Source organism: Heteronotia binoei, chromosome 8, assembly GCF_032191835.1.
Source record: "Heteronotia binoei isolate CCM8104 ecotype False Entrance Well chromosome 8, APGP_CSIRO_Hbin_v1, whole genome shotgun sequence".
NCBI lineage: Eukaryota > Metazoa > Chordata > Lepidosauria > Squamata > Gekkonidae > Heteronotia > Heteronotia binoei.
This window is the reverse complement of record NC_083230.1, coordinates 121,163,735-121,186,128: the sequence shown is the minus strand read 5'-3', so window position 1 is coordinate 121,186,128 and position 22,394 is coordinate 121,163,735. Positions and strand designations below refer to the sequence as shown.

The following is a 22,394-nucleotide window of genomic DNA, read 5'->3' as shown; positions in this document are numbered from 1 at the left end:
GTATGGAAACAGCCTGCGGAAGGTATGGTCAAGCTTGCAACAGTCCTGCACAACATCCAGTTAGGGCAAGAATTAGAGCAGGGAGAGAAGGAGCGGTTTTTCCCCCCTGCTATGATTTGTTTCTTCCGTTCACTTTTCTTTGAAATGCCGGTACATAGTTAAATTACTGTAAATAAACGTTATGTTTGTTTAAAAGCGGAGTCCCTCTGTACCACATAGTTCTCCCAACCGCTTGGAGCACTAGGAGTGGGTTGGGGCATCCCTAGGGTGGAGGCAAGTGGCACAGCAGCTGGTTGCCACCTCTCCAGGGGAGCCCCAAAGATCCCCAGGAAGCCCCAAGAAGGGTTCTTAGCGAGTCCCCCAACCGCTTAGAACGCTAGGAGTGGGTTGGGGCATCCCTAGGGTGAAGACAAGCGGCATAGCAGCTGGTTGCCACCTCTCCAGGGGAGCCCCAAAGATCCCCAGGAAGCCCCAAGAAAGGTTCTTAGCGAGTCCCCCAACCGCTTGGAACGCTAGGAGTGGGTTGGGGCGTCTTTAGGGTGGAGACAAGTGGCACAGAGGCTGGTTGCCACCTCTCCAGGGGAGCGCCAAAGATCCCCAGGAAGCCCCAAGAAAGATTCTTAGCGAGTCCCCCAACCGCTTGGAACGCTAGGAGTGGGTTGGGGCATTCCTAGGGTGGAGACAAGTGGCATAGCAGCTGGTTGCCACCTCTCCAGGGGAGCCCCAAAGATCCCCAGGAAGCCCCAAGAAAGGTTCTTAGCGAGTCCCCCAACCGCTTGGAACGCTAGGAGTGGGTTGGGGCGTCTTTAGGGTGGAGACAAGTGGCACAGCGGCTGGTTGCCACCTCTCCAGGGGAGCGCCAAAGATCCCCAGGAAGCCCCAAGAAAGATTCTTAGCGAGTCCCCCAACCGCTTGGAACGCTAGGAGTGGGTTGGGGCATTCCTAGGGTGGAGACAAGTGGCATAGCGGCTGGTTGCCACCTCTCCAGGGGAGCCCCAAAGATCCCCAGGAAGCCCCAAGAAGGGTTCTTAGCGAGTCCCCCAACCGCTTAGAACGCTAGGAGTGGGTTGGGGCATCCCTAGGGTGAAGACAAGTGGCATAGCAGCTGGTTGCCACCTCTCCAGGGGAGCCCCAAAGATCCCCAGGAAGCCCCAAGAAAGGTTCTTAGCGAGTCTCCCAACCGCTTGGAACGCTAGGAGTGGGTTGGGGCGTCTTTAGGGTGGAGACAAGTGGCACAGAGGCTGGTTGCCACCTCTCCAGGGGAGCGCCAAAGATCCCCAGGAAGCCCCAAGAAAGATTCTTAGCGAGTCCCCCAACCGCTTGGAACGCTAGGAGTGGGTTGGGGCATTCCTAGGGTGGAGACAAGTGGCATAGCGGCTGGTTGCCACCTCTCCAGGGGAGCCCCAAAGATCCCCAGGAAGCCCCAAGAAGGGTTCTTAGTGAGTCCCCCGACCGCTTGGAACGCTAGGAGTGGGTTGGGGCGTCTCTAGGGTGGAGACAAGTGGCATAGTGGCAGGTTGCCATCTCTCCAGGGGAGCCCCAAAGATCCTCAGGAAGCCCCAAGAAGGGTTCTTAGCGTGTCCAGCGGGAAGCTGGGAGGCTGCCCCCCCTAACCAGAGGCCAGAGAGGGACAGTGGTGGCAGCAAATACCCAGAGGCAGCAAAGTGGAACAGCCCTTTCAGGTCACCGTACCAGGAAGAGCTGGGCAGGATTGGGGCCAGCTAGCAGACGCAGGACCGGTCCGCCACACCACTTGACACCAAACTGACTCTCAGTGAAGAGATCTGGAGTGAAGCAGCTGTTTGTTTAATCCCCCCCCCCAATGCTTTTCCCCTGAAACTTGTCTATCCCAGGGATGTCGAACTCATTTGTTACGAGGGCCGGATCTGACATAAATGAAACCTTGTCAGACAGGGCCGTGTGTCTCATAAGATGCCAGGTAGCAGAGATTTTAAGCACACAAACACAATTAAACGTTTTTTTTAAAAAAAATCAAATAAAACATGCTTAAAACATTAGCACTCGTTGGGTCTTAAAGGTGCTTTCTTTGTATCTCCTCCTGTGCGATCCAGGGAGCTGGGGAAAAAGATGCTCTCTTTCCTTCCTTCCCCAGGGGACTGATAGAAGAAAGAGAGGCTTGGCTTAGTAGCTCTGTTGTGCGACTGAGAGGGCCTGGCAAAGCAAGCTGTGACGCAGGAGGAAGCAAGAGAAAGGGAGAAGGAAGCAGATGACAGCCAGTTGCTCAGGGGGGCTGACAGGAGCCCTCTGGGGGCCTGATTTGGCCCCTGGGCTGCATGTTTGAAACCCTTGCTCTATCCCTCTTTCCTGCCGGGGAAATGTGTACAGTTCCAAACAAGAACTTGTAGTCACACAAGCATGTGTGTTGGGATGAGCAAGGAGCACACGGTGTGGATATCCAATAGAAAAATGACAGGAAGGCAAAGGGTTACACACACACACACATACACAAACACACAAAACCCTCCTTTTGCCTTCCTGCACCGACTAGCTTCGGGGGGGCCTTTGTGACAAGCCTTGTTATCTCAAGTGGTGACTTCTCTGATTAGTTGATATTCCTGTCCCTAACAATACCTAAGCAGCCCCACAGGTGAGCGGGCCACACGGTTGTGTTCTTTCACACATACAGGTTGCAACAATGAGATGGTGTTCTTTCACACACACGGGGTTGCGACGACAAGACCCGAGTCGACACGCAGACACGCGCACGCACAAAGTATCCTCTCGCGTACCTGCCGCCCGGTTACGGAAACACTGAAAAGCAAAACTAAGTCTCGGCAAAGCAAGAATCGGGATGAAATTACAACCCAAACAAAAGCGTGCTTCCCCCCCACCCCACTTCCCACTGTCATTCTCCACTGCTCCGATCGCACGCGGGTCGGGAGGGCGAGAGACCGAAGGAGTCACGACTCAGATGAAGACACAATTTTGCTTTCTTCTTTTTCGACGTTCGTCAACTTTTTCAAAGCCAAGGTCAGAAAATATAGATTTTTTTTTTTTTTGCTTTTGCTCCATTAGAAGTCACGCTAATTACTTTTTGTTTTCTTTATTAGCCTAATCCTATTTGGTATTTTCCATAAAGCCCCTTTTTTCAAAGCTGGGTTTACGCTAATAACTGCAGTCCGCCAGTCACTCAAAATCAATGCACCAAAAAAAAAAAAAATTAGAAATACGGAAAGCAAAAAAAAAAAGTGTCTTTTGTTGCCCGGTCACAGAGTGATGAGGTCTACCAAATTGCCTTTGGGTGGCGTCATGTTGTCGGGAAAGAAGTTCACTAAGGTATCAAAGAGCTGCGTTCGTTGGGCGTAGATGTGGTCGACGTCCGAAAACCCTGGAAAGGGAGAGAAAGGTGGGGTTAAAAAAAAAGAGAGGCACCGATTCCGCACTCACCTTACGCCGCTCTCACGTTTGTCTTCTCAGCGCGGCTCCCTTCCGATTTCTCACTATCTTCCCCAAGTCTGCAGCAAGAAGCGGCGTTTTCACACAGCAAACAGAAACCGGTTTTTAGCGCTACAAACCGGTTTCTGTTTGCTGCGCAAAAACGCCGATCCTTGTTGCAGCCCTGGGGGCAGAGAGTGGGAAATCGGAAGGAAGCCAAATTGACAAGACAAACGTGAGAGCGGCGTAAGGTGAGTGCGGAATCGGTCAGAGAGAAAGAAAAAGTGAGACAAATCCAGATTTTGGGTACCATCGGTTGTCTTGCCAGATGGCATCTCGGAAAGAGCCAGAAATAAATACATGCGCTTTGTTTCGTTCGACGGAGTGAATGAGAAGATACCAGTATGTCTTTGAGAAACTTGGAGGACTGCACATGTTTATTACTGTACTCAGGGCTTTTTTGGCAGAAAGAGCCCAGCAGGAACTCATTTGTGTAACAGGCCACACCCTCTGATTATCACCATTGTTTCACACAGGGCTTTTATGTAGGAAAAAGCCCAGCAGGAACTCATTTGTATATTAAGCCACACACCCCGGCACCAAGCCAGTCGGAACGGCGTTCCTGCTCAAAAAAACCCTGACTGCACTTAGGAATTGTCGATTAGGGGCAGGAGTCATTTCGTAGTAGGAGCTCCTTTGCATATTAGGCCACACCGTCTGATGTAGCCCATCCTCCTGGAGCTCACGGTAGGCCCTGTACTGAGAGCCCTGTAAGCTCCAAGAGGACTGGCTACATCAGGTGTGTGTGGCCTAATATGCAAAAGACCTCCTGCTACGAAATGACCCCTGATTAAGGGAGGGAAGAGAGAAGGTAACAAATCCCAAACAATAAACTGCAGGAATTCAATTCAAGGCACTGTTCTGCAGATGGCAGCTTGGGGGGAGAAGAAGAAGAAGAAGCTGCTACTGCTGCTGCTGCTATTGGATTTATATCCCACCCTTCACTCCGAATTTCAGAGTCTCAGAGCGACTCACAATCTCCTTTATCTTCCTCCCCTACAACAGAGGTGGGTGGGGCTGAGAGGGCTCTCACAGCAGCTGCCCTTTCAAGGACAATCTCTGCCAGAGCTATGGCTGACCCAAGGCCATTCCAGTAGCTGCAAGTGGAGGAGTGGGGACTCAAACCCGGTTCTCCCAGATAAGAGTCCACACACTCAACCACTATCCAAACAGGCTCTCCAGAAGGAAGAACAGGGAGGAATCGCTGCAGTTTGGGAAGCTGGACTTTGGATTTTTGGCTCTAGGGAAAAGGCGCTGTTTACTCTGACAAAAAGCCCAAGGAGAGAGAACCATTTTGGTGTAGTGGTTAAGTGTACGGACTCTTATCTGGGAGAACCGGGTTTGATTCCCCACTCCTCCACTTGCACCTGCTGGAATGGCCTTGGGTCAGCCAGAGCTCTGGCAGAGGTTGTCCTTGAAAGGGCAGCTGCAGTGAGAGCTCTCTTAGCCCCACCCACCTCACAGGGTGTCTGTTGTGGGGGGAGAAGATAGAGGAGATTGTAAGCTGCTCTGAGCCTCTGATTCAAGGAGAAGGGCGGGGTATAAATCTGCAATTCTTCTACTTCAATTCTACCCCGAGGCTGAGAAGAACAGCTGGAAATAACCACTTTTAAAAACCCTTCACACCACAGCACCCAGGCCGATGGTTTCCAGGAAGACGTGGCACGAGTTCATTTGGCTTTGGCCGGCATCTTCGTGCTTATGTGGCTGATGCCATTGCTGGCATCCTGAGAGGTCGAAAGCCACCCTGTAAAAGTTTCTGGGGATTTTAAAGATAGAGGCAGAGCAGCTATTCCTTCGGAAGCAAAGCATACTCACCCAGAGGGCTCAGATCCGAGCCGGATTTGAAGAGGGCAGAAGCAAGCAGCTGAAACTAGGGGAGGAAAAGAGAGATTCAAAATGCATTTCCTGCTTTACCTCGAGGAAAAGAACTGGTTTCGGAACAAACAGTTAAGCAACCTGCTGCTAAAAAGTTAAGTTTCAATCTCTCTCTCTCTCTCTTTCCCAGTACACTTTTAAAAATCACCCCCCTTGTCTCCTTCGTTTGGCCACCCACCCACCCAAAATGGCCACCCACCCACCCACATCCCCAGGGTGGCCATTTTGCAGCTGGCTCCACCTCCTGCAGCGGCCATTTTGTGGGTGTGCCCTCCACAAATTCCAGAGGCGCCCACAAGGCTCTCAGAAGGTCGGGGGACCCCTGTGTTAGTCTCTCTTCCACTCAGATTATTGCTGTTGGTACCGCACCGGCAAAGATGAATTACTAGCATATCAAAAAGGAGGTACCATGAGAAGCTATGCAGCTTCTTTACAGTATCCTCATGGCCCACACCCCCAGACCTTCCAAAGTTGTTGGGTTCCCCCCCCCCAAAACATTTTAAGTGAAATATTAGATGTTCAAGTACAAAGGAAAAATAACATATTTTCCAAGATTTGGTATGCTTGTATCAGGTACAATCTTCTAAAAATTTTAACACAAGCTTTAAACACAGACCAATCAAAAAATAAAAACTACTGAAAAGTATCAAAGAAAACATCTATGTGTGGGGAAACCGTTATACCAATGGAGCATATACATGAAGTACATTTTAACGATATAAAACTAAATTTCTAATACAATAGAGAGTTTTCAAAGATTTCAGGTTTTCACGGCTGGTAACATCATTAGGGTTTGTAGAATCTTTCGGGCTCAAGTGCCGTGTTCTACTGGAGAAAGTTTCTTTTTCTGGAAGAAAAATGTCTGGAAGAAAAACTTTCTCCAGTAGAACACGGCACTTGAGCCCGAAAGATTCTACAAACCCTAATAGAGAGTTTCTCCAACATTTATTCCGTTTTAACTATTCTAGCAAATAGTGGACTGGTCTCCAGATTTTCCCAGAATTGGAGACCATATTTTTTATAAAATTTTGATTAGAGACATGTGGATTTGTTTGACTTACGCTTACAGAGCTCTCACCCATAATCAAGTGGTCCCCAATTTTTAGAAGCCAACCATCTACTTTTAGACTACAGTTCACTTTCCAGTTCTGGGCTATTACCAGCTGCTTAAAAAAGGCAGAGTTATTAAGGATTTATATCTTCCAGAAAAACCTCAGTTGGTACTACTAAACCGTCGGTCACAACACGATATCACCGCCCCATCAAGAAGACCCTCTAAAGTTGCTGAATAAATGTCAGTCCCACCACACTGCCAACTCTAAGCTGGCCTGCGTCTTGTACTAAATGAGATGTGGCAGGTTGATGTTTCTTGGCTTTAGAGAAACCTGCTGAAATCAGCCAAGCGATGTGGCACGGAGATCCATGCCCCCAAACGAGGTCTGTTAAGGCCATGCCCAGTTGATTATATCATTGCGTTCAGACATGGCATGTGGTTAATTCAGTCGCACCGTGTGGCTCTAACGCTGGGGTTCCCAACAAGAAGCACAAATGTTTTTAGAAAGTGGAAGAGGCCAGGCAGCTTCAAGAGGGGACTGGATAAACATCTGGAGCAGAGGTCCATCAGTGGCTATTAGCCACAGCATATTGTTGGAACTCTCTGTCTGGGGCAGTGAAACTCTGTATTCTTGGTGCTAAGGGGGGGGGGGAGGGAAGCAGGGAGGGCTTCTAGTGTCCTGGTCCCACTGATGGATCTCCTGATGGCGCATGGGGTTTTTCTGGCCACTGTGTTACAGAGTGTTGGACTGGATGGGCCACTGGCCTGATCCAACATGGCTTCTCTTATGTTTTTAACCTGCTCCTCCTCTGAAATGTACCAAAAGGAACAGACAGTGGCTCGGCTTCTAGCGTCCTGGCCCCACTGATGGATCTCCTGATGGCACCTGGGGTATTTTTGGCCACTGTGTGACATAGAGTGTTGGACTGGATGGGCCACTGGCCTCATCCAACATGGCTTCTCTTATGTTATCTGACATTCTTGACTTGTGGCTCTGGTGGAACGTACTCTGTATTACATACCTGTGGAACTGAATTAAGAGGACTTGCTGTAGAGGGGTAGGAACAGGACAGCCAAAAGTTGGCCTTCGTCCTGTTGTAGTTCCAGCCCCCCTTGTATTGCTCTGCCAAAACTAGTACTACGGCATTTTGAAAGCGTGCTGCTTTGGAATTTACAGATGCAAAGTTGTGGCGAAGATAGGCACCAACGTTCTGTGCGTCAACAAGGCGAAAGGCGCTAAGCCGGCATCTGCTCCCTTACCTCTTTCGTCTCCTCCGGGTCCGAGTGATCTACAGTTACGAACAGATCGTTCTGCAGGTATTTCAGGGCACTTAGGGGATCCGTCTGGGCCTTCTCTTCAAACCTGCCGTGACAGACCAAAAAAAAAATAATAAATCCCAGTTTCGAGTATAGGCTAATGGGATCAGAACCTGTTGCGACTGAGAAGGGGGAAAGATGATGATGATATTGGATTTATAGCCCACCCTCCACTCCAAATCTCAGAGTCCCAGAGCGGCTCACAATCTCCTTTATCTTCCACCCCCACAACAGACACCCTGTGAGGTGGGTGGGGCTGAGAGGGCTCTCACAGCAGCTGCCCTTTCAAGGACAACCTCTGCCAGAGCTTTGGCTGACCCAAGGCCATTCCAGCAGGTGCAAGTGGAGGAGTGGGGAATCAAACCCGGTTCTCCCAGATAAGAGAGCTCTGGCTGACCCAAGGCCATTCCAGCAGCTGCAAGGGGAGGAGTGGGGAATCAAACCCGGTTCTCCCAGATAAAAGTCCGCACACTTAACCACTACACCAAACTGGCTCTTGTAGCGGAGATCCTGGCGTCATAGCGGAGAGCTCAAGAAAAGTGTCAACCCAGTGTGCTGCAGCGGTGAAAAAGGCAAATGTAGGGTTGCCAATCCCCAGGTGGGGGTAGGGGATCCTCCGGTTTGGAGGCCCTCCCCCCGCTTCAGGGTCATCAGAAAGCGGGGGGGGGGGGGGGTAAATGTCTGCTGGGCACTCCATTATTCCCTATGGAGGCCGATTCCAACAGGGTAGAATGGAGAATGATAAATGGGTATCTCGGGCTTTGGGGGGGGCGGCTGTTTTGTGAGGTAGAGGCACCACGCTTACACCACGGCATCCGATGCCTCTCCTCAAAAGACCCTCCAAGTTTCAAAAAGACTGGAGCAGGGGGTCCGATTCTATGAGCCCCTAGCAGTTCAACAACAACAAGTAATTTATTATCGAGTGCTGAAAGCAATAATTGGGTAATAAACGTTTAGTGCACAGTGGTTATAGAAAGATTATAGAAAGTGATTATAGAAAGACAGCAGAGGTTGGTGCAAACAGCCCTAACGCGATTGAAGAAACGTTCCCTTCCTCTGATACCAACGACTCACCCTCCTTGAGTGGGGGAGCCCTCCTGCCATTTTCTCTCCTGCTAGCACAATGGAAAACCTCTCACAGTGCAGAAATGCAGTACTGCAGTCGGAGCCCTCTGCTCACAACCTGAGTTCGATCCCAGCGGAAGCTGGTTTCAGGTAGCCGGCTCCAGGTTGACTCAGCCTTCCATCCTTCCGAGGTCGGTCAAATGAGTCCCCAGCTTGCTGGGGGGGAAGTGTAGATGTGACTGGGGAAGGCAATAGCAAACCACCCCGTAAAAAAGTCTGCCGCGAAAACGTTGTGAAAGCAACGTCACCCCAGAGTCGAAAAACGACCGGTGCTTGCACAGGGGACTACCGTTACCTTTTTTAGACCAGTAGATGTCAACACTCTGTATTCAGTATCAAATTCAGAATTCAATACAAATAATACGTCTATACTAGGGTTGCCAAGTCCAATTAAAGAAATATCTGGGGACTTTGGGGGTGGAGGCAGGAGACTTTGGGGATGGAGCCAGGAGACATTGGGGCGGAGCCAAGATCAAGGCTGTGACAAGCATAATTGAACTCCATAGGGAGTTCTAGCCATCACATTTAAAGGGACTGCACACCTTTTCAATGCTCTCCTTCCATAGGAAATAATGAAGGATAGGGGCACTTTCTTTTGGGACTCAAAGAATTGGACCCACTGGTCCAATCGTTTTGAAAATTGGGGGATATTTGGGGGAGAGGCACTAGATGCTGTGCTGAAAATTTGGTGCCTCTACCTCAAAAAACAGCCCCCCCAGAGCCCCAGATACGCACGGATCAATTCTCCATCATTTTCTATGGGAATAAATCTCCCTAGGGAATAACAAGAGTTCCCAGCAGACATTTCCCTCCCCTCCCCCCGCTTTCTGACGACCCTGAAGCGGGATCCCCTGCCCCCACCTGGGGATTGGCAACCCTAGTCCATACAAATCGTGAGAAATCATACAAAAAAAATCACCATCCATCACAGACCACTCTTATCCCCACTGACTCTTTTCTGGGTGAACGACGTCCACAACAATTGATGGTCTTAGCTGAAATCCGATGCTCAAAGAAACCGGTCCTTAAGTCTTTTCGGGGCTTAAAGCCCTTCTTCCAGGGACGGCCTCTTGTGAGTGTACTGCAGTAAGTAAGCAGTGTCAAGATACACCAGGCATTCTGTATGTCTCAATTCATTTTGCCTTTCTCATTCATTCATAATGCATTATATGCTGAAATATCTCTGTCAAGAGCATTCACGTCTGTTCTCCAAACTATCAATTGTTGTGGACGTTGTTCACCAAAAAAAAAAAAAGAGTCAGTAGGAATAAGAGTGGTCTGAGATGGATGGTGGTTTGTATGGACGTATTATTTATATTGAATCCTGAATTTGATACTGAATGCAGAGTGTTGACATATACTGGTCTAGTCGCTTTGTAATTTCTGCACGGAGAGAGGTTTTCGGTTGTGCCGGTAATGGTTCCTCTGCGGTCCCGATAGCCCATCACGTTTTCTCTCCTGCGGTCTTTCCCAGAGCAAACACCCTCCTTTTCCAGCCAGGCCTATTTATACTTTGCCTTCCAGGTTCCCTCCCACTCTTGGGTGAGTTTGTCCCTCCAAAATCTCAGCCACCCAATCAAAGGGACAGAAGGAATCCTGGGAGAAGGAGGCTCACTAGTGACTCCTAGGCAGGCTTCTCCCTGCCGTCTAGGCCGCACTAGGCCTCAGATCATAGCAGCCACTTACCCCCACCCCCGAGAAATTCTGTTTTACCCAGTTTGCAAACTGCCAGAAGCATGGGAGCTTTCCTGACTAGTTAATGCTTAGATCTACCGTTGCACATCTGTGGTTAGATTACTTATCTTCCCCCCCACACCTTTTGCATCCTTCCTAGAGATGTAAAATTTCCGGAAATTTTGAAGCTTGGAAAAAAGCCCAGTTTTTTTTTTCCTGGGAAAAAAACCAGAATTTTTTGGAAAAATTGAAAAAATGCTACATTAGCAGTTCTTTTTTTCTTTTCCAGATTGAAAGTCATTCTGTTGCTTTAGGAACATAAAATGTCACTACGGACAATTTTACTTGGCATGAAATTATCGCAACTAGCATATGAAAAATATAGTGTAGCCAAACAATTATTACAAAACAGAATCAACTTTTAAAATAATATTTATTTGCAATTGTAACAAACGGAGCAACAATCCCCTGAGCTGTTTACTAATTTATGCGGCGCGGGCAAAAAAACCCCCTCCACAAAACATTTTTTTAAAAATCCAGAAGTAACAATTATTCATATTTCCTCTCCATGGTATTAAATGAAAGTAAAAAACCTCATTCTCATAAAAAGAATTGTAGAGGGGGGAAGCGTACAGAAGGGAGTGTCGGACTAAGTTTCAATGAACGGGCAGGACCGAGGACTTGCTCGCCCTCAGTGCACAGAAATGAAAATAATCTGATACCATATATATTTTTTAGAAATGGTTTAGAAAACATTTGAACACCTTGTCTTAAAATATTTTATTCATCGTGTTAAAATAAAACGTTCCGTAAGCATTTATTTAATTTTCTTCTTTTAAATTTTTCAGAAAAAAAAAAACAAGACAAAAAAAGCTTCAGGGAAAAAACCCGAAAAAAACCAGGGTTTTTTTCCGAATTTTTCCAGGTCCCCCCCCCCCTCCCCGTGCCTTCACATCTCTAATCCTTCCAAAGAACTGGTGTGGAATTTCCCTCACCGTCAGTTCTGTAGCTTGTTCCCCCGAGAGCCCACGGCTCTTAAAAACCTGTTCCAGTGGCCGACATCTGCGGCTAGATTACATATCTTCCCCCCCACACCTTCAAATCTCAATGCGGGTTGAACCGTGCTAATCTCAGCAGAGGGCGTGTTTGTAACTTAGAGGGTCAGACGTCCTCCGGATAGGACGAATATCAAGCGGGCTTCCTTTTGATCTGCTTGCTTGTCGGTTCAAACAAATAACAAGCCCCGGCCAATCCCTCTGTCTTTTGCTTTCTCCCTCGCAACTTTAAAGTTGATCCCCCAGGCCTACATGAACTTCTTTCCTCTCTTTGTCCTCATGCCTTCATGGGGCAGGTGAGAGAGATGAGGCGCGGCTTCCCATCTCTGAGGCAGGGGTTGTTCTTTTTCTTGTCTTTTCTTTTAGCATTTTCATGTAGAGATGTCGGCGGTTTCGAGCCGCCCCTCGGCCGTCGTGTGCTAAGTCAGAGCAGAAAAAGAGCCCTGCGGGGCTAGACCATCTGATCCATCTAGGCCAGCATTTTGTCTCGCTCAGTGGCCACCCGGTTCCTCTGGCGGTCCAGCCACAGGGCATCGAGACCGGGGCCTTCTGCTGAGGTTGCCTCTCGGCACTGGGATTCAGAGATTGACTGCCTCTGAACGTGGAGGTTCTCTTTAGTCACCACGGCTAGTAGCCACCTACAGACCTCTCCTAGAATCTGTCAAATCCCATTTGAAAGCTGCCTATGTCTGTGGCCATCATTACATCATCTGGCAGCAAATTCCACATTGAAACGCTCTCTGTGTAGAGTGGTCCTTCCTTCTGTCCGTCCTGAACCTACTGCCCCATCAGGTTCATTGTATGCCCTCGAGTTTTAGCCTCCTGGAGAAGGAGAAGAAGTTCCCTTGGCCAGCTCTCTCCATTCCATGCATCGTTTTGCAAACCTCTATAGTGTCCCTCCTTCGTTGTCTCTTTTCAAAACTGGACAGTCCCCGACTCTTCAGCCTTTCCTCATCGGGAAGGTGCTCCAACCCTCTGATCGTCTCGGTTGCCTTCCTCTGTACTATTTCCAGCCTGTTTGGTGTAGTGGTGTAGTGTAGAGAGCCAGTTTGGTGTAGTGGTTAAGTGTGCGGACTCTTATCTGGGAGAACCGGGTTTGATTCCCCACTCCTCCACTTGCACCTGCTAACATGGCCTTGGGTCAGCCATAGCTCTGGCAGAGGTTGTCCTTGAAAGGGCAGCTGCTGTGAGAGCCCTCTCAGCCCCACCCACCTCACAGGGTGTCTGTTGTGGGGGAGGGAGGTAAAGGAGATTGTGAGCTGCTCTGAGACTCTTCGGAGTGGAGGGCAGTATATAAATCCTATATCTTCATCTATCTCCCAGGGTGTCTGTTGTGGGAGAGAAAGGTAAAGGAGATTGTGAGCCGCTCTGAGACTCTTCGGTGTGGAGGGCGGGATATAAATCCAATATCTTCATCTATCTCACAGGGTGTCCGTTGTGGGGGAGGAAGGTAAAGGAGAGGGTGAGCCGCTCTGAGACTCTTCGGAATGGAGGGTGGGATATAAATCCAATATCTTCATCTACCTCACAGGGTGTCTGTTGTGGGGGAGGAAGGGAAAGGAGATTGTGAGCCGCTCTGAGACTCTTCGGAGTGGAGGGCGGGATATAAATCCAATATCTTCATCTATCTCACAGGGTGTCTGTTGTGGGAGAGAAAGGTAAAGGAGATTGTGAGCCGCTCTGAGACTCTTCGGAATGGAGGGTGGGATATAAATCCAATATCTTCATCTACCTCACAGGGTGTCTGTTGTGGGGGGAGGGGAAGGTAAAGGAGATTGTGAGCTGCTCTGAGACTCCTTGGAGTGGAGGGTGGGATATAAATCCAATATCTTCTTCTTCTTCTTATCTGGGAGAACCAGGTTTGATTCCCCACTCCTCCACTTGCAGCTGCTGGAATGGCCTTGGGTCAGCCATAGCTTTCGTAGGAGTTGTCCTTGAAAGGGCAGCTTCTGTCAGAGCTCTGTCAGCCCCACTCACCTCACAGGGTGTCTGTTGTGGGGGAAGGAAGATATAGGAGATTGTAAGCCGTTCTGAGACTCTGATTCAGAGAGAAGGGCAGGGTATAAAACTGCAGTCTTCTTCTTCTTCTGGAATGCCCTTTCTGAGGTGCAGTGACCAAAACAGTATTCCCAAGGAGGCCACACTACAGATCTCCCAAGGGGCATTACAATATCAGCTGTTTTATTCTCAGTCCCTTTCCTAACAAATGCTAACATCAAGTTTGCCTTGGGCTGCCAGGTCCAATTCAAGAAATATCTGGGGACTTTGAGGGCGGAGCAAGGAGACATTGTGGGTGGAGCCAGGAGCAAGCTTGTGGCAAGCAGACCTCAGATTCAACAGGAGCTCTCAGGAGCACAGCTCCTGAACCTTTCTGAGGGTTCCCCCTCCTCCTCCCCACTGACCTTGTCCATTGAATAGGAGGTGCGGCTGCATAATGTTCCCTGGATTAGGAGAGCGGGCAGCCAGCCAGTCACCAGGGGCTTTGCCACTCCCCAAGCACACCTCATATCCCCTGGAGAAGGCCACACCACGCTTTCTCCACTTCTTATGTGATTTTGGGAGGAGGCTGGTTTGCTGGCCTTTTGACTGGGGGAAGGGGAGGCCCAGGAGAGCCCCAGGTGAGCGAGGCCTGCTTGGACTGGCTGGATCTCTAGCCGGCCAGGCACGCCTCGCTCGCCCAGGGCTCTCCTTTGTTGCATCAGGTTGCTTTTGGCTGGGGGGCATATGCTAATGAGTTATGCTAATGAGTTCCACCACCTATTTTTCTACAAAATGACCCCTGATGACAAGTATAATTGAACTCCAAAGAGAGTTCTGGCCAACACATTTAAAGGGACAGCACACCTTTTAAATGCCTTCCCTCCATTGGAAATAATGAAGGATAGGGGCTGGTTGGCCACTGTGTGAGACAAGAGGCTGGGCTAGATGGACTCTCTCTGGTCTGATCCAGAAGGACTCCTCCTATGCTCTTTTGAAGGCCTCAGCCTCTCTGCCCTGTTGCTGACCCTCCAGAAGAACTGGTTGGCCAGTGTGTGAGACAGGAAGCTGGACTAGATGGACCACTGGTCTGATTCAGCAGGGCTCTTCTTATGCTCTTCTGAAGGCCTCAGCCTCTGTGGTTGACCCTCCAGAGGAGCTGGTTGCTGGACTAGATGGACCCTCACTGGTCTGATCCAGCAGGGCTCTTCTTATGCTCTTCTGAAGGCCACAGCCTCTGTGGTTGACCCCTCAGAGGAACTGATTGGCCACTGTGTGAGACAGGAGGCTGGACTAGATGGACCCTCACTGGTCTGATCCAGCAGGGCTCTTCTTATGCTCTTCTGAAGGCCACAGCCTCTGTGGTTGACCCCCCAGAGGAACTGATTGGCCACTGTGTGAGACAGGAGGCTGGACTAGATGGACCCTCACTGGTCTGATCCAGCACGGCTCTTCTTATGCTCTTCTGAAGGCCACAGCCTCTGTGGTTGACCCCCCCAGAGGAACTGATTGGCCACTGTGTGAGACAGGAGGCTGGACTAGATGGACCCTCACTGGTCTGATCCAGCACGGCTCTTCTTATGCTCTTCTGAAGGCCACAGCCTCTGTGGTTGACCCCCCAGAGGAACTGATTGGCCACTGTGTGAGACAGGAGGCTGGGCTAGATGGACCCTCACTGGTCTGATCCAGCAGGGCTCTTCTGATGTTCTTATGAAGGCCTCAGCCTCTCTGGCCTGTTGTTGGCCCTCCAGAGGAACTGGCTGGCCACTGTGTGAGACAGGAGGCTGGGCTAGATGGACCACTGGGCTGATCCAGCAGGATTCTTTTTATGTTCATCATTCCTACCTGTCAGGAAAGGGACTAAGAGCCATTCTAAATCTAATCCCTTTGTTTTAAGCAAAGGTTTAAAAGAGGAGCAGAGCTGTCTGGCCATCTTTGCCTTCTAATGCTTACGTTGGATTAGTGCTTCCGGAATAGCCAGACGGCTAAACAAAGACCTCTTCAAATAATGAGCGCAGAATTCCCTTTCCTATGCTTTAAATTCCCCCTCTCCCCACCACAAAAAAAATTTCTGCTGCAATCGGAAAGGCTACAGAAATAGCAGCTATCGGACTGCTTTTAAAACCAGAACAGCCAAGGTCTATTTAGGATGGGGCATCTTTGCCCCAGACCACCACAAAGTTTAACCTCCCCGGTGGAGGCCATGCCCTACAACAGGGGTGGCCAACGGTAGCTCTCCAGATTTTTTTTGCCTACAACTCCCATCAGCCCCAGCCAGCATGGCCAATGGCTGGGGCTGATGGGAGTTGTAGGCAAAAAAAAAACATCTGGAGAGCTACCGTTGGCCACCCTTGCCCTATGATATATTTTTATGGATTTGTTTATGTTTCATTTATTGTCTCTTTTTTTGTCGTCGAGTCAAGCTGATTTACAGTGACCCAGTGGGGTTTTCAAGGGAAGAGACGTTCAGAGGGGGGTTTCCATTGCCTGCCTCTGCGTCCTGGTCCTGGTATTCCATGGAGGTCTCCCGTCCAAGTACTAGCCAGGGCTGACCCCGCTTCACTTCTGAGATCTGACAAGATCAGGCTAGCCTGGGCCATCTGGATCAGGGAGGAGGAGTGTTGGATTATGTATCTGTTCTGTATGTCTTTTGCAATGTTCTAAAGTTCCAGTCACTATAGGGTTTACACTGTGCCAGGTTCCCTGTTGTCTGCATGACCTAGGAAGAAGATACTGACTGCTCTCAATCAAGATCTAGAAGCAGGAAAACTGGTTTGTTTGGTTGGTCAGTTAGTCAGGTGACTTTCTTTGTTCAGGCAGAGAGGTCAAGGACAAGGAGGAAGTATCCTCCATTAAGCATGCAGTCTTCAATGTATTAGGATGCAGTTCTTAGTGTTTGTTATTTTCACCTCCTAGTACCCTTTCCCTGTAGTAATAAATATATTTTTTGCTTTCACGCTAAATGCCTCTCAAACAGGGGAGGGATGGTGGCTCAGTGGTAGAGCATCTGCTTGGTAAGCAGAAGGTCCCAGGTTCAATCCCCGGCATCTCCAAAAAAGGGTCCAGGCAAATAGGTGTGAAAAACCTCAGCTGGAGACCCTGGAGAGCCGCTGCCAGTCTGAGAAGACAATACTGACTTTGATGGACCAAGGGTCTGATTCAGTATAAGGCAGCTTCATATGTTCATATGTTCAATCATTATTTGATCCAACGATCCATCGAACTGTTTGAGACAGAAATAGAATTTCAAACAGAATTCCCTACAAGGAGGAGGAGGAGGGGGAGAAGAAGAGGAGGAGGAGAAGGAGAAGAGAAGAAGATAAAGAAGAAGAGGGGGAGCAGGAAGAGAGAAGAAGAGGAGGAGGAGGAGAAAAAAAAGAAGAGGAGAAGAGGCAGAGGAGAGGAGAAGAAGAAGAAGAGGAAGAAGATGAGAAGAAGAGGAGGAGAGGAGAAGAAGAAAAAGAAGAAGAGGGGAGGAGGAAGAGGAGAAGAAGAGGAGGAGAGAAGAAGAAAAAGAAGAGGGGAGGAGGAAGAGGAGAAGAGGAGGAGGAGAGAAGAAGAAAAAGAAGAGGAAGAGGGGGAGGAAGAAGAGAGAAGGAGAAGAGGAGGAGAAGAAAAAGAAGAAGGGGAGGAGGAGGAGAGAAGAAGAAAAAGAGGGGGAGGAGGAAGAGGAGAAGAAGAGGAGGAGGAGATTGGATTTATATCCCGCTCTCCGCTCTGAATCTCAGCATCTCATAGCAGCTCACCATTTCCTTTACCTTGCTCCCCCACAACAGACACCCTATGAGTTAGGTGGGGCTGAGAGAGCTCTCCCAGAAGCTGCCCTTTCAAGGACAGCTCTGTGAGAGCAATGGCTGACCAACAGCCGCAAGTGGAGGAGTGAGGAATCAAGCCCACCTTAGGTAAAGGCAAATCACCTCTGCGTGTCTCTCGCTTTAAAAATTCCAAGGGCTTGGGTTTGCATGAGTCAGCTGTGACTTGATGGCACACCATTATTATTTCTCACTGAGGCTCAAGGAGTGTTACAAAAACCGGTCAAAAGCATGATACGCCCTAATGTGGAAAGTATATTACAAAGACAGAAGCCACCAGACTGTTGGTCCATCAAAGCCATTACCATCTACGGCAGTTTGCCAAGATTTCTTTCACGTGACTCACCACCTGATTCTTTTATTTGGAGATGCCGGGGATTGAACCTAGGACCTTCCGCAACCTAGGACCTTCTGCAACGGATAAAAGGAAGTACTTCTTCACCCAAAGGGTGATTAACATGTGGAATTCACTGCCACAGGAGGTGGTGGTGGCCACAAGTATAGCCACCTTTAAGAAGGGTTTAGATAAAAATATGGAGCACAGGTCCATCAGTGGCTATTAGCCACAGTGTATGTGTGTATATAAATTTTTTTGCCACTGTGTGACACAGAGTGTTGGACTGGATGGGCCGTTGGCCTGATCCAACATGGCTTCTCTTATGTTCTTATGCCAAGCAGATGCTCTGCCACTGAGCGATAGCCCCCCTTCAAGGTCTCAGGCAGAGGTCTTTCATATCCCCTACTCCCTGGTCCTTTTTGCTAGGGAATGAACCTGGGACCTTTTGCATGTTGAGCAGATGCTCTACCACTGAGCCACAGTCCTACTTCATGGCTCTCCGGCTGAGGTCTTTGCCATCACCTCCTGCGTGGTCCTTTTAACTGGAGATGCCGGGGATTGAACCTGGGACCTTCTGCATGTTGAGCAGAGGCTCTGCCACTGAGCCACAGTCATATTTCATGGCTCTCCAGGGACTCAGGCTGTCTTTCCCATCACCTCCTACCTGGTCCCTTTCACTAGAGATGCCGGGGATTGAACCTGGGACCTTCTGCATGCTGAGCAGAGGCTCTGCCACTGAGCCACAGTCCCACTTCATGGCTCTCCAGGGTCTCAGGCTGAGGTCTTTCCCATCACCTCCTGCCTGGTTGTTTTGACTGGAGATGCCAGGGATTGAACCTGGGACCTTTTGCATGTCGAGCAGATGCTCTACCACTGAGCCAGGGCCCCTTGCTATGAAGCTGCCTCCTACAGGCTCAGAACCTTAGTTTATCGAGATCGCTACTGTCTACTCAGACTTGCAGTGGCCCTTCCAGGCTCTCGGTTAGGGTCCTTCACATAACTCCCCCACCTGATCTTTTCAACTGGAGATAGCAGGGGTTAAACGTGGGGCCTTCTGCCTGCCAAGCAGATGCTCTATCCTATCACTGAGCCACGGCACCTCCCCGTTTGCCTGCAGGCTTCTAAACCAGGGTGTCAAACATGTGGCCCGAGGGCCAAAACAGGCCCCCCCAGAGGACTCCTATCAGGATCCCGAGCAACTGGCTGTCATCAGTGTCCTTCTCCCTCTCTCTTGCTTCCTTCCTTCCGCATCGCAGCTTCCTTCACAAGACTTGCTCAATCGCACAGGAGCTACAGAGCAAAACCTCAATTTTCTCCATTGGCTGAGGCTCCTCACTTGGGGAGGAAGGGGAAGAGGGAGAGCTTGCCCAGGCTCTCTCAATTGCACAGCAGAGCTACTGAGCCAAGCCTCTCTTCCTTCTATTGGCTGAAGCCTCCTCATCCCCTGGGGAAGGAAGGGAAGAGCCAGAACTTCCTTTGCCCAGTTCCCTGGATCCCATGGGAGAGCTGCAAAGAAAGCACCTTTAAGAACAATGAGTGCTCATGTTTTAAGGTTGTTTTTTTTTTTTTTTTTTTAAAAATTCCTTTAATTGTGTTTGTCTTATAAAGTTTATGTCTCTGCTACCCAGTCTTAAATAGGAACACACATGGCCCGGCCCAACAAGGTCGCATTTATGGCAGGTCCGGCCCTCATAACAAAGGAGTTTGACACCCCTGTCAAATCTAAACTTTAATTCCAAAACAGCCGGGGCTGAAGTGATGCTCTGCACTCGTACCAGCTTGACAGTAATGGGGAACCTAAGTGCCCAGCTATCGAAATAATAAGCCTGAAAATGTATGTCTTGAACAGCTGGCTAGCCCTGTCGTCGAGAGCTCAGAGGTGGCCAGTAGCTCTTTCACACATATTGTGTGGCACTCAAAGCCCCCACTGCCTCATCAGACAGCTTGAAGAAGGCATTTCTCCCTTGAAATCACTTCACTGAGCCAGCTGGCAGCTTAGAAAACTGCATTTAAAGTTAAAGTTGCTTTCGTTCCACCTCTCCCTCCCTCCACCATCTATTTGCTTTCCTTCATTCATTCCTCCCCCCCCCCTTCCTGTCTTGTGGCTCTCAAACATCTGACATTCATGTCTTGCAAGCTCTCAGACATCGGACATTTATTCTATGTGGCTCTGGCTATGTAGAGAGCCAGTTTGGGATAGTGGTTAGGTAGGTGCATGGCCTCTTATCTGGGAGAACCGGGTTTGATTCCGCACTCCCCCCCTTTCAGCTGCTGGAATGGCCTTGGGTCAGTCAGAGCTCTCTTATCTGGGAGAACTGGGTTTGATTCACCTCCTCTTGCAGCTGCTGGAATGGCCTTGGGTTAGCCATAGCTCTCTTATCTGGGAGAACTGGGTTTGATTCCCCACTCCTCCACTTACAGCTGCTGGAATAGCCTTGGGTTAGCCATAGCTCTCTTATCTGGAAGAACTGGGTTTGATTTCCCACTCCTCCACTTGCAGCTGCTGGAATGGCCTTGGGTTAGCCATAGCTCTCTTATCTGGGAGAACCGGGTTTGATTCCCCACTCCTCCACTTGCAGCTGCTGGAATGGCCTTGGGTTAGCCAGAGCTCTCTTATCTGGGAGAACCAGGTTTGATTCCCCACTCCTCCACTTGCAGCTGCTGGAATGGCCTTGGGTCAGCCATAGCTCTCGCAGAGCTGTCCTTGAAATGGCAGCTTCTGGGAGAGCTCTCTCACCCCCACCCACCTCACAGGGTGTCTGTTGTGGGGGAAGAAGATAAAGGAGATTGTAAGTCACTCTGAGTCCCTGATTCAGAGAGAAGGGTGGGGTATGAATCTGCAATTATTATTCTTCTTCTCTTACATTAATGAAGCTTAGCCGCCACAGTTCAGGGGCCTTTTTAACCACAAAGCACCTGATCCCCACAGTCACCTGCAGTCCCTTACCTGTGCTTCCTTATTAGATACTTGCAGTGGCGTAGCAGGTATTCCTTGGACGGCCGACAGAGCTTCAGGGACCAGAAGTCGTCCAGCCGCATCTTTGGAGAACAAGATTTGCCTGGATTCCCTCCAAACAAATAATGAACCTTGAAAGACGGGAACGAGAACATCGGATCACAGAATGCAGCCGGGTTTAATTTGACAGTGGGCAAAGCTTGGCTGGCCGTCAAACCCGCTGACTTTGGAAATACCATCAGATCTACAGTCTCCTGGTTGGGAAGGCTCCTGACTCCTCTGCCTGGGTCCTTTATTACACAGGTGCTTTACCTGCCCTCCGGCTCCCAAAGGGTGATTAACATGTGGAATTCACTGCCACAGGAGGTGGTGGCAGCTACAAGCACAGACAGCTTCAAGAGGGGGTTAGATAAAATATGGAGCAGAGGTCCATCAGTGGCTATTAGCCGCAGTGTGTGTGTGTGTGTGTGTGTGTGTGTATATATATATATATATATGTGTGTGTGTGTGTGTGTGTGTGTATATATCTATATCTATATATAAAAAAATTTTGGCCACTGTGTGACACAGAGTGTTGGACTGGATGGGCCATTGGCCTGATCCAACATGGCTTCTCTTATGTTCTTATGTGACACAGAGTGTTGGACTGGATGGGCCACTGGCCTGATCCAACATGGCTTCTCTCATGTTCTTATGTGACACAGAGTGTTGGACTGGATGGGCCACTGGCCTGATCCAACATGGCTTCTCTTATGTTCTTATGTGACACAGAGTGTTGGACTGGATGGGCCATTGGCCTGATCCAACATGGCTTCTCTTATGTTCTTCTGTGACACAAAGTGTTGGACTGGAGGGGCCACTGGTCTGATCCAACATGGCTTCTCTTATGTTCTTCTGTGACACAGAGTGCTGGACTGGAGGGGCCACTGGTCTGATCCAACATGGCTTTTCTTATGCTCTTATGTGACACAGAGTGTTGGACTGGATGGGCCACTGGCCTGATCCAACATGGCTTCTCTTATGTTCTTATGTGACACAGAGTGTTGGACTGGATGGGCCACTGGCGTGATCTAACAATCCCTGGATTAGGAGAGCGGGTAGCCAGCCAGCCACCAAGGGCTTTGCCATGCCCCCCAGCAGTCCTCATTAACCCCTGGAGAAGCCCACACCACCCTTTCTCCAGTTCTTATGTGATTTTGGGCAGTGGGTGGCTTGCTGGCCTTTTGACTGCGTGAGGGGAGCAGCCAAGGAGAGCCCCAGGCGAGCGAGGCCTGCTTGGGCTGGCTGGATCTCCAGCCAGCCCACGCAGGCCTCGCTCCCTTGGGGCTTTTCTTTCGTACATCGGGTTGCTTTTGGCTGGCGAGAGGACGGCATATGCTAACGAGTTGCGCTAATGAGCTCTGGCACTTATTTTTCTGCAAAGGGACCTCTGGCGGTATCGAAGATTCCCACCCCCCACGACGTTTCCTAAGTAGGTGATTGTTTCCTTTTCCAGTATTTGGCAATCGAAACCCTCACAGCAGTTACCAAAGGAACAGTCAGGTTTCTTATTTTATCCAACAAGCTCACCTTGTGCAACTCGTCATACACGAGCTGGTGTGCAAAACGGGGGCAGGGCTCCTCCTCCTGAAGGCTTTTGCTCGCGTTCTCTTTGGCCGCCTGGTCGTTCTTGTAGACGCAAGACCTGCAAGACAGCACCGGGTAAAAGGCTCTGACGACAGGCACCGCCGGCTGGGCGGGGTTGGCACGTTCC

General features: G+C 49.7%; 1 protein-coding gene across 1 annotated transcript in view; it reads right to left on the bottom strand.

Annotated features, from left to right (window-relative positions):
- Positions 1–3,048: 3,048 nt before the first annotated feature.
- MKLN1 (muskelin 1) overlaps positions 3,049–22,394 on the bottom strand; it is a 266,746-nt gene continuing 247,400 nt past the window's right edge. Inside the window, exons 15-19 of the mRNA XM_060244456.1 lie at positions 22,211–22,325; positions 20,633–20,772; positions 7,649–7,751; positions 5,275–5,329; positions 3,049–3,349 (exon numbers count right to left, since the gene is read on the bottom strand). Coding sequence (XP_060100439.1) covers positions 3,228–3,349; positions 5,275–5,329; positions 7,649–7,751; positions 20,633–20,772; positions 22,211–22,325 — 535 coding nt within the window. The 3' untranslated portion in view covers positions 3,049–3,227. The remainder of the gene's footprint in view (positions 3,350–5,274; positions 5,330–7,648; positions 7,752–20,632; positions 20,773–22,210; positions 22,326–22,394) is intronic.